We start from the raw sequence: 12,520 nt of genomic DNA on the forward strand, positions 1-12,520 counted from the left end.
ATATTTCTCCTCTTTTTAAAAGCAAATAGGAGAAATATCGCTGAATTCTTTTTCTCAGCAAGGAACATCCCTGAGAAAAAGAGTGCGCTCTGAGGGTAGACCTATAAACGACCCCCTCAAGGCGTGCTGTCTTTTAAGGTTAAAGCCCAAGGGATGAAATAAGCCCTAGTCTCCTGTAGCACTCCCAGGCTTATTAGGATGAGAAAATTCCCACCTAATAAAGTTTGGTCAGACAGGTTGTCTGGTCTCAAACCCTGTTTCCTGGTAAGATGTTATCAATGACAATGCAATTTTAATTTTAATTTTAACGCCATCCTGTGGTCAGTGATCTCATCCTGCCTCCACTTGCTTTGTGATATTTTATGACTTTGTGAAGTATGTGATCTCTTGTGTTGGTACCAGAAACTGAGGCAACTGCAGGAGGTGCTGATGGTCTTGCAAATCTTAACCCTGTCACTTCGGTTAAAACCATCTGAAGTATGACTATTGTAAATTTCGTATGAATCCTTCTATGCCTGTTCTGTTTGCTGTTAGTCTGCCGGTATACCCAACAGTTCCAAAGAGACAGCGACCATCGAGAACGAGCCATGATGACAATGGTGGTTTTGTTGAAAAGAAAAGGGGGAAATGTGGGGAAAAGAAAGAGATCAGACTGTTACTGTGTCTATATAGAAAGAAGCAGACATAAGAGACTCCATTTTGTTCAGTATTTGAGATGCTGTTAATCTGTGACCCTACCCCCAACCTTGTCCTTGCAAGAGACACGTGCTGTGGTGACTTAAGGTTTAATGGATTTTGGGCTGTGCAGGGTGTGCTTTGTTAAACAAGTGCCTGAAGGCAGTATGCTTGTGAAAAGTCATCACCATTCTCTTAATCTCAAGTACCCAGGGACACGTACACTGCCAAAGGTCGCAGGGACCTCTGCCTAGGAAAGCTAGGTATTGTCCAAGGTTTCTCCCCATGTGATAGTCTGAAATATGGCCTCGTGGGAAGGGAAAGACCTGATCGTCCCCCAGACTGACACCCGTGAAGGGTCTGTGCTGAGGAGGACTAGTATAAGAGGAAAGAAGGCCTCTCGGCAGTTGAGACAGAGAAAAGCATCTATCTCCTGCCCGTCCCTGGGCAATGGAACATCTCAGTGTAAAACCCGATTGTGTGTTCTGTTTACTGAGAAAGGAGAAAACCGCCTTAGGGGGGAAAGTGGGCCGTGCTAGCGGCAATGCTGCTCTTTATGCACTAAAAAAGTTTATGGAGATGTTTGCATATGCATATCAAGGCACAGCACTTTTCCTTAAACTTATTCATGTCACAGAGATCTTTATTCATATGTCTTACTGCTGACCTTCTCTCTACCATGATCCTATTATCCTGTCACTTCCCTTTTTCTAAGATGGTAAAGATAATGATTAATAAATACTGAGGGAACTCAGAGACCGGTGCCTGCATGGGTCCTCTGTATGCTGAGCGCCGGTCCCCTGGGCCCACTTTTTCTTTCTCTATACTTTGTCTCTGTGTCTCATTTCTTTTCTCAAGTCTCTCGTTCCACCTAACGGGAAACGCCCACAGGTGTGGAGGGGCAGGCCACCCCTTCAGTATGGCCACTTCGTAACCAAAACACCTGAATGAACGTGGTCAACAAGTATAGCTAAATTGAACAGTTTTTTGTAGAAAGTATCTGTAGCCAGGAAAAAGAATACTAAGATTTTTTAAAGTACAAGAATGATTCATTATGATGACCTATTCTGATTAACAGGAATGTGACTTAAAATTTCAATCGGATTTGAATAAACACATTTTAAAAACTGAGGTTCTTGTGTTCAAAATAGTGGATGCATTTGAAAAACCAGCACACTCTATTAGAGTCACCTTTTTTATTTTTTGCAACAGGGTCTCGCTCTGTTGCCCAGGCTGGAGGGCAGTGGCAGCGACCTCAGCTCACTGCAACCTCCACCTCCTGGGCTCAAGCAATTCTCCTGCCTCAGCCTCCCAAGTAGCTGGGATTACAGGCACCCGCCATCATGCCGGCCAACTTTTTTATTTTTAACAGACACGGGGTTTCACCACGTTGGCCAGGCTTGTCTTGAACTGCTGACCTCAAGTGATCCGCCCACCTTGGTCTCCCAAAGTGCTGGGATTACAGGCGCGAGCCACCGCACCCGACCTAGAGCCAACTTTTTAAACTCTAAAAGATTAGTGATGTCCTGTCCAATTGTTTTTGTCTGGTAAGACCCAAACAACAACCATATTTAGGTTACTTGAGGATCAAATTTTAAAATCAATCTTGAGAAGGAAGAATTCACTAAGAAATTTGACTTTTAATCACGAGAGAAAACATGTACTGTACACACCCTTCCTATCACTGCAGAATCCTAACAGAATTCGGCATTATCAGCTTCCTTTAGAAAGAAAATGACAGAGAAAAAACTATAGAAAATGACCTATATGAGGCCGGGCGTGGTGGTTCACGCCTATAATCCTAGCACTTTGGGAGGCTGAGGTGGGCAGACCGCTTGAGCCCAGGAGTTCAAGACCAGCATGGGGAACATGGCGAAACCCCATCTCTACAAAAACAAACACAAAATTGGCCAGGCATGGTGGTGCATGCCTGTAGTCCCTGCCATCTGGGAGGCTGTGGGAGGACTGACTGAGCCTGGGAGGTCAAGGTTTCAGTGAGCTGTCATGGTGCCACTGCATTGGGAAACAGAGCAAGACTCTGACAAAAAAATAGTAATAGTAATAAAAAAATAAATAAATAGAAAATGGCTTATACGAAAGCTTTACAATGTAATGCCTGTTGTGAACTCAAAGTTAGTAAGGTGGTTAACTGCTATTCATAGAAGCAACACCTTAGGACTTTACGATAAGTCAAATGAACTTAACTCTGGTTTCATGTGACTTTTTTTTTTCCTTTTTCTTTTTTTTATTTTTGAGACAGGGTCTCACACTGATGACTAGGCTGGAGTGCAGTGGCACAATCACAGCTCACTGGAGTCTTGACCTCCTGGGCTCAAGCGATCCTCCCACCTCAGCCTCCCGAGTGGCTGGGACTACAGAACGCGCCACCACAGCCAGCTAATTTTTGTATTTGTTATGGAGATGGGGTTTCACCAGCCAGCCTTGGCCTCCCAAAGTGCTGAGATTACAGGTGTGAGCCACCACACCTGGCCCATGTGACATTTAAAATGTTTAATTTTATTAAAAAATAGAATTAATTGAAAAGGTATTTAGCCTGCTTGTGTCTTTGGTATTTATTTTGTTTGGTAAGATATGCGGTTTGATAAAACTTAGATCATTTATCTATTCCTTATTTGTATTTGAACAAAATCCAATTTTTTAGTTGTAGCATGTACTAAAAGTTTCTTCCTTCAAAGTCCAAGCACACACAACTAATCATAGGCAAAAATTCATCTAATTAAATTATATAATAGAGAAAATGATGACAGAATAGTAAGTTCCATGAATTTTGAATTTACTTGGCAAGGCACAGTGTAAAATTAAGATTTTTGTTATTCATCCTACAAATGATATGCAGTAAAATTTATTAATTTTTTTCTCATCTCCCCTAATGTTAATGATTCTATATTTTATATTGTTACATCCACGACTCTTAAACCAGAAACCAAATAACTAAAGGGCTTGTTTTAATTTTAACAATATAGATGAAAACTTATCAAAGACACTATTTTTTTTTTTTTTTTTTTTTTTTTTTGAGACGGAGTCTCGCTGTGTCACCCAGGCTGGAGTGCAGTGGCGTGATCTCGGCTCACTGCAAGCTCCGCCTCCCGGGTTTACGCCATTCTCCTGCCTCAGCCTCCGAGTAGCTGGGACTACAGGCGCCCGCCACCACACCCGGCTAGTTTTTTGTATTTTTAGTAGAGACGGGGTTTCACCATGTTAGCCAGGATGGTCTCGATCTCCTGACTTCGTGATCCACCCGCCTCGGCCTCCCAAAGTACTGGGATTACAGGCTTGAGCCACCGCGCCCGGCCAAAGACACTATTTTTATTAGCATTCTATCAAACTACATAAGCACTAGCAATAATCTACCTTCACATAAAAAAGGTAAAAATATAAAAGCTATAATTTATATTCTTGCTTTATCATTCAGAAGAGAGATTGGAAAACTATATCTACCAATTTCCAGAAGTGAAACATGATCCTCAGGAATGGTAAAGCAGACAGAAGATGTAAACCTTGAACAATCCTACATCGAAGATACTGATTCCCATAAACCACATGTGAAATAAATCAAAGTATTTCTGAGTCTAGGTAATAAATACATTATTGGAAATGAGAAGGGGATGATTACTAGTTTAAAATATACTATTTCAATTACTGATTTTTCTGGTTAAAAAGCTGAGCTTAGATTATGTTCCTGATAAAATTGCAGCCAAATAAACACTGCAGACACACCTCCACATACTTTTCACATAGTAATCCACTAAAGAATCCACATAGAAAATTTCTTATGTAGCCAGAAGTAACATACTACAAGGGCTACAAGGTTGAGAAACATTTCCTCCCCATACCTCTCCTGTGTTTGGATTGGAGCAGAGAATCTTAGCATCTTTTCCACAGCTCAGTAACAATTCAGGATCCGCCATGCTCCAAGCAATTGCCAAAATCCCCCTATAAAAAACATAAGGAACAAGGAAATTAATTAATCTTAAGAAAACCAAATCTCAATTATTTCTGCCTAGGCTTTGGAGATTCACACATTGTTAACAGAAATACAATTAAATGCAAGAGTTTCAACGCCGGGCGCGTTGGCTCACACCTGTAATCCCAGCTACTCAGGAGACTGAGGCAGGAGAATCACTTGAACCTGGGAGGTGGAGGTTGCAGTGAGCTGAGATCGTGCCACTGCACTTCAGCCTGGGCAACAGAGTGAGTGAGACTCCATCTCAAAAATAAGATAAAATAAAAAAAAGAAAAACAAACCAAAAAAGAAAGAAAAATAAAATAAATGCAATATTTTCAGAGGCAACTTAGTAACGTATATGCTATCTGATCATTACAAAGTCATAGATGTTCAATATAGTGCAGTGTATGATAGCAAAAAAGTGAAAACAAATGCCCAACAGACTATTTCACAATAAATTACAGACCACCTTCCAATGAGAAAATATGTAGATAAAAATTATTCTGTACACTTTGGGAGGCCAAGGCAGGAGGATTGTTTGGGGCCAGGAGTTCAAGACCAACCTGGGCAATATAACGACACTCTGTCTCTACCAAAAAATTTGAAAATTAGCCAGTTATGGTGGCGTGTGCCTGTAGTTCCAGGCATACTCATGAAGCTGAGGCAGGAGGATTACTTGAGCCCAGAGGCTCACAGCTACAGTGAGCTATGGTGGCTCTATCCTGGGCAAATCAGCAAGATCCCATCTAAAAAATATACTTATCATTTTGTGGAAATCAACTTCTTACCATTATACAGTATTCATGATTAACGAAAAAAGTTATCTAACTATATGCACAAATTATCCCAATTGTATAAAAATTATATTGGGATTATACATGCATACACACACACACACACACACACACACGTACGTAACTTAGATAGGTACAGTGAAATGTTTTACCTATGGAAGGGCATGAAATCTAACTGCAGTAAGTCCTTACTTAATTCAGAAACTGTGACTTTATGCAAAACAATGGATAACAAAACCAATTTTAGCATTGACTGGTAACTGATATAAATATTAAGTACCTATGGTAGCCAGGCACGGTGGCTCATGCCTGTAATCCCACCACTTTGGGAGGCAAAGGTGGGCGGATCACTTGAGGTCAGAAGTTCGAGACCAGCCTGGCCAACATGGTGAAACCCCATCTCTACTAAAACTATAAAAATTAGCTGAGTATAGTGGTGCATGCATGTAATCTCAGCTACTCAGGAGGCTCAGGCAGGAGAATCGTTTGAATTTGGGAGGCAGAGGTTGCAGTGAACCAAGATCTTGCCACTGCACTCCAGCCTTAGTGACAGAGCAAAACTCCGTCTAAAAAAAAAAAGTTCCTATGTCCTATGGTATATTTCTGGTCACAAAAACATCACCAACGTGTTTAGAAAATAAACAAATCAAGTTCTTTGGAACAGCAGCATGATACCTGGCATGGTTTTCCAGGACACGAAGTGGAGAGGAAGCAAATCGAAGATCCCACATCTGGATCACTGGTAACCGGTCATCCTCGGAGGCAAGGACCATCTGAGTAGCAATATCAGGATGCCATGCCAACCCAGAACAATGCATCTGCAGATTGTTAAGGTTCACATTTTATGAATCATATTACTTTATGAAAAACCAAACTAAAACGAGAAACATGCCTTTATTGAAACAAATAGTAAAAAAACACCAGCTTTGGCTTATTTTATTTATGATTTATTTATTGTCAGCCAGGCTGGAGTGCAGTAGCGCCATCTCAGCTCACTGCAAACTCCACCTCACCCAGGTTCAAGTGATCCTCCTGCCTCAGTCTCCCGAGTAGCTGGGATTACAGGTGCAAGTCACCATGCCAGCAAATTTTTGTATTTTTAGTGGTTATGAGGTTTTACCATGTTGGTCAGGCTGGTCTTAAACTCCTGACCTCAAATGATCCACCCACCTCGGCCTCCCAAAGTGCTGGGATTACGGGCATGAGCCACCACGCCTGGCCTTAGTTTATTTTAAAAAACAAAACAAAACAAAATGTAAAACTACCAAATTTTATTGAAGAGTCTTAAACAGTAGTCTTAAAAGTAAGATATCTGAATATTTTCTCAATTCATGCAGCTATTTGATACACACAAAACCATTCTGAGTCAGAATAACTGTATACCAAAAATGAGTTTTACTATCAAAACTATAAGTATAAAGAAAATATTTCATTTTATTTATTTATTTTTTTGAGATGGAGTCTCGCTCTGTCACTCAGGCTGGAGTGTAGTGTGGCATGATCTCAGCTCACTGCCACCTCCACCTCCAACGTTCAAGTGATTCTCCCGCTTCAGCTTCCCCAGTAGCTGGAGTATAGGCACACACCACCATGCCTGGCTAATTTTTTGTATTTTAGTAGAGAAGGGGTTTCACCCTGTTGCCCAGGCTGGTCTTGAACTCCTGAGCTCAGGCAATTCGCCCACCTCGGCCTCCCAAAGTGCTAGGATTGAGCCACTGCGCCCGGCCAGTAGAGAAAACATTTTATACACATTTAAAATACTTTCAGAAAAATGGAAAAAAAAAAAAAAAAAGATAAAAGATTAACACATACAGGCTGGGCGTAGTGGCTCACGCCTGTAATCCTAGCACTTTGGGAGGCTGAGGCGGGCGGATCACCAGGTCAAGAGTTAGAGACCAGTCTGGCCAACATGGTGAAACCCCATCTCTACTAAAAATACAAAAATTTGCCAGGTGTGGTGGCGGACTCCTGTAATCCCAGCTACTTGGAAGGCTGAGGCAGGAGAATTGCCTGAACCCGGGAGGCGGAGGTTGCAGTGCCAAGACTGTGCCACTGCACTCCAGAATGGGAGACAGAGTGAGACTCCATCTCAAAAAAAACAAAAAACAAAAAAAACCCTTAAAAATAAAGAAAAAAGATTAAGACACACACAAGACACAAAAAACTCCATACTTTTCCTCTATTTTATCAGAAAACTCAAGGCAAAATATCTTAAGCAAAAACTACCATTTAAATTTTCATATGGAATAAACTAACATTATTAGGAACTATCTGCAAGTTCAGATTCTATTAAATGTTCCACAAAATGACTAAAATGCTTCTGGTATGGTTTATTCCATTGACATTTCTGTTTTAAAACTCCTGATTCACTTGAAAACAATACTCTGAAGAAGTGTTCTCCCAAATAGTTTTTTGTTGTTATTGTTGTTTTTAAATTACATATGTATACTCTGACTTTTGCAAACTTATTTTAGAAAATGTCAAACCATGCAATGTACTCATAAACAAAAAAAAAAGGCTCCAAATTATATCTAAATTATTTTATGGCACCTAATGACATAAAAAAATTAAGATACCTATAAGGTTCAGAATTTAATGTGCTCTATGGGAAGTGCTGGAAATATATTAGCTCATTTTAGCAGTACCTAATCAGAGGAAGAGATGAGGCCAAGAAGTCAAATATTACAAGTTCACAGTGATGAAGTTCCCAGCAGGAAAAATGTTTACATTCTAAGAAAAGCTAAAGATGAATTAAAAAGTTGCTGCAATGGCCAGGCACAGAGGCTCAGGCCTGTAATCCCACCGCTTTGGGAGGCCGAGGCAGGCAGATTATGAGGTCAGGAGTTCGAGACCAGCCAGACCAACATGGTGAAACCCCGTCTCTACTAAAAATACAAAAATTAGCCGGGCGTGATTGCGCGTGCCTGTAATCCCAGCTACTTGGGAGGCTGGGGCAGGTGAATTGTTTGAACCCGGCAGGCAGAGGTTGCAGTGAGCCGAGATTGTGCCACTGCACTCCAGCCTGGGCGACAGAGAGAGACTCTGTCTCAAGAAAAAAAAAAAAAAAAAAAGTTGCTGCAATGTTTTAAAACAGCTAGCAAAGTAAAACAACCAGTATACCATGGAATAAGTTCCTTGATTAACCAATCTCTCTTCATCATTAATAATATCCAACATATTTATTGGATATGATTTTCCAATTTCCATAAAATCATAAAAATTTTATGATTTTCCCTTAGAAGAAAAAAACAAACATTCATTCTAACATGACTGATTAATGAAAAAACAGGATTTGACTTCACAGAAATTTGATTTGTTGTCAACTCTGACAAACAACACAGGAATACTTACAGCAGAAATACAACACGTTCATCACAAGTCAATCACATACTTACTCTGTTACTATGGTCACTGACTTTGATGATTGGTTCATTTTTTCTAAGATCCCATACAGTGGCCCGGCCACTGGGACTGGCTGATGCTAAAATATGCTGAACTTGTCTGTTCCATGCAATGCAGCTGATATCTTCTGGCGGCTACAAGGAATAAACAGTTAATAAAAACTGTTTCTCTATTATAATCAAATTTAACTGTAAAATTGGATCCTTCATTTTGAAAAGTATATTACTTTAAAATTTGACCCATTTATCCCACAAATTTGCTTTATAGTCCTACATCTACATTCTCAACACATACAATTATACGATTTAAAGTGCAGGTACATGCCATTTCAAGTGTATTATCTTGTTTAATAATATCTCATTCAACAAGAATTTTATTGAATTCCTGCTATAAACCAAGTACTGTTTACTTTGCAACTGGTGCAAGGTAGATCATGGACCACAAAGTAGATGTTGGTGACTATAACAGAACACTAGGCAGGGCAAAATTACAGCCTAGACCATTAGCAAAATACCTTTATAAATGGTAGTGCATATGCTATCATTATGCTACCTCTCAGATTGCCAAAATGTTAGAGCCAGTTACACTGGCTACTCAATTGGATAGCCTATACAACATAAAGAAGAACAGGAAAAGACTGTTCTTACCAAACTTACTAGAAATACACAGGCAAAGGGCTTGAGGTATTTATTTTAAACCTTGTCTTCCATGGTCTTGCCTAAGTGTGTTTTAAGAAGGTTGGTTGTTGCTAAAACACAGAGCAGCTATCACACAAAGAACAAAAATAATTATACTATATCTAAGACAATTATTAAGGATTTTTGTTCATTTTGCTTACTACTGTATGCCTAGTATAATGACCAGTGTCTACCAGGTGGGAGATATGAAATAAATATTTACTCTTGAAGGACTCACTCATACTTTGAAGAAACATATTTATTAATACTTTACTGAAGAAAAATCAGTAACATCTAAACAATGATTTTAAACATATATGTTTTGTGTGAGAGGCCTTAAAAGTGAAATAAGTGGGCTTAGAAGAACTACTTTTGGCTTTTTTTATTACAATGATCAAAATCAGTATAAAAATACCTGTGTTTTGGCTCCTGGTGTCATTGGGGTTGCAAAATTATTTAGATCCCATATGTAGATTTCAGATTCATTAGCACCAGAAGCTACCAGATTAGTCTGTAAGAAGAAAACATAACTAAATAGCACTTATGCACAATTAAGAAAATTCAAAATAACTCAGTTCAGAGTTAGAAAGATATTAGATGTAGCATACACAATTTTTCTATTTAATTTAAAAAGTGAAAAACATATGCATGAATTTCTAAATTATGCATAATTCTTTCAAAATTTAAAGTTTTCTAGAAAAACATAAAATTCTACTTATCAAAGACAAAAGATGTCTACTGAGAACAAACTGATTTTAATGCAAGATATTATTTTAAAAAGTATATGGATAAATTCTTTTTTTTTTTTTTTTTGAGATGGAGTTCTGCTCTTGTTGCCCAGGCTGGAGTGCAATGGTGCAATCTCAGCTCACTGCAACCTCCGCCTCCCGGGTTCAAGCAATTCTCCTGCCTCAACTTCCCGAGTAGCCAGGATTACAGGCATGCGCCACCACTCCCAGTTAATTCTGTATTTTTAGTAGAGATGGGGTTTCTCCATGTTGGTCAGGCTGGTCTCGAACTCCTGACCTCAGGTGATCCACCTGCCTTGGCCTCCCAAAGTGCTGGGATTACAGGTGTGAGCCACCAAGCCCGGCCGGATAAATTCTTAATCAGTCTTGCAACCATGTGAGGATTACTGTTTATATCTTTGCATCTCTGGAAGGAGATTTAATTACAAGATTAAAAAGGTAATCAATTATTGCTTTCATAAAAAGCTGAATGCTAAAATTGTGGTATCTTTCTCAGTATACTTCAAAGTCAGCTTCCAGAGCTGAATCAATACAGCACTAGTAAAATCTCTTGTCATAATTCTTCTCATATTTCTAGTTCATATACACTCAATCTTGTTCCAGGTGGCAATATTTCTAGGTTTTCTCTGGTACAAACCTTAAGGGTCAAAAAGAACCTGAAATTGTAATACAAAGTACAGGAAGACAATGGGCTTCATATACTGACCTTCATCCACTACTATTTACTTTTACAAATTATTCTCTTATCAGCTGGCATATAACTAAAAAAAGAGAGAAATTCTATGGTAGTAGCTACCTACAACACAAAACACTTTATTAAAAATCATCAGCTGTTTCATACAATTAACAAAGGAGCTAGCTAAAGAGCAGATACCACAAACTATAGAAATGAAGGCCAGGCACAGTGGCTCATGCCTGTAGTCACAGCACTTTGGGAGGCCAAGGCAGACAGACCACTTGAGCCCAGGAGTTCAGGACCAGCTTGACCAACACAGAAAAACACTGTCTCTACAAAAATTAGCCTGGTGTTATGGCTCATGCTTGTAGTCCCAGTTACTCGGGTGGCTGAGACAGGAGACTTGCTTGAATCCAGGAGGTCAAGACTGCAGTAAGCCATGAGCCACTGCAGTCCAGCCTGGCAGAGGGAGCAAGACCCTGTTTCAAAAAACACAAAACAACAACAAAAAAGAAATAAACAAGTTGGGTTTCTGTATTGCTATACCCTAAGGATCTATTTATAATATAAGAAAAGGAACTATTTAAAATTTTCTTAATACTCATTTTTGGTTGTTATAATCTAGTATCCTATTAACTCAAGGTCTTTTTTTTTTTTTTCCCCAGACAGGGTCTCTGTGTGTCACCCAGGCTGGAGTGCAGTGGTGCGATCATAGCTCACTGCAGCATAGACCTCCCGGGCTAAAGCCATCCACACGAGTAGCTGAGACTATAGGCGTAAGCCACCATGTTCTGCTAATTGTTTGCATTTTCTGTAGTGACAGGGTTTCACAATCCTGGGCAGGCTAAGATCTTTATTAAGCTGTGCATTTATATAATTAACACCCAGTAATGTTTATGAAGGCAACAGTACAAAGAATCTTAATTGACTATTTGTTAAATCTGCATTATATTTAATTTTTCTTTTTTTCAGTTTTGCTCTTGTCGCCCAGGCTGGAGTGCAACGGCACGATCTCAACTCACTGCAATCTCTGCCTCCCTGGTTCAAGCAATTCTCCTGCCTCAGCCTCCCGAGTAGCTGGGATTACAGGCACCTGCCACCATGCCTAGCTAATTTTTGTATTTTTGGTAGAGACGGGGTTTCACCACGTTAACCAGGCTGGTCTCAAACTCCTGACCTCGTGATCTGCCTGCCTCGGACTCTCAAAGTGCTGGAATTACACAGGCGTAAGCCACCATGCCCAGTCATTGCATTTAATTTCTAATTATTTCATAGAGTATTAATGTCTGTCATAAACACAAAATTTCTCAATTAATAAAACAGTGAATTAACCTGGACATCACAGCACCAGCCTAATGCTGAACTAGCACGAACTTTTAAAAGGCAAGGTTTCCAATCTATGCGGCTCTTAATGTTTATAAAATGTCTATTTGAATGGCATGACATCTTCAGACTTAATTAAACCTATCAGCCAGCTGGGCACGGTGGCCCACGTCTGTAATCCCAGCACTCTGGGAGGCCAAAGCAGGTGGATCACAAGGTCAAGAGACCATTCTGGCCAACATGGTGAAACCCTGTCT

At 39.8% G+C, this 12,520-nt stretch overlaps 2 protein-coding genes across 47 annotated transcripts in view; one reads left to right on the top strand and one right to left on the bottom strand.

Annotated features, from left to right (window-relative positions):
• Nucleotides 1-12,520, top strand: part of MRPS18C (mitochondrial ribosomal protein S18C) — an 856,900-nt gene that overhangs the window by 218,700 nt on the left and 625,680 nt on the right. The window lies entirely within an intron of this gene.
• SEC31A (SEC31 homolog A, COPII coat complex component) overlaps nucleotides 1-12,520 on the bottom strand; it is an 80,606-nt gene that overhangs the window by 54,430 nt on the left and 13,656 nt on the right. For all 44 annotated transcript variants that reach the window (XR_007725634.1, XM_050790111.1, XM_050790069.1 and 41 more), the window contains exons 5-8: nucleotides 9,931-10,026; nucleotides 8,832-8,972; nucleotides 6,112-6,254; nucleotides 4,530-4,629 (exon numbers count right to left, since the gene is read on the bottom strand). Coding sequence is in view for 43 of the 44 variants with exons in the window: in XM_050790111.1 (XP_050646068.1) it covers nucleotides 4,530-4,629; nucleotides 6,112-6,254; nucleotides 8,832-8,972; nucleotides 9,931-10,026 (480 nt within the window). In the remaining variant the exon portion in view is untranslated. The remainder of the gene's footprint in view (nucleotides 1-4,529; nucleotides 4,630-6,111; nucleotides 6,255-8,831; nucleotides 8,973-9,930; nucleotides 10,027-12,520) is intronic.

This window comes from Macaca thibetana, chromosome 5 (assembly GCF_024542745.1).
Source record: "Macaca thibetana thibetana isolate TM-01 chromosome 5, ASM2454274v1, whole genome shotgun sequence".
In the NCBI taxonomy this organism is placed as follows: Eukaryota; Metazoa; Chordata; class Mammalia; order Primates; family Cercopithecidae; genus Macaca; species Macaca thibetana.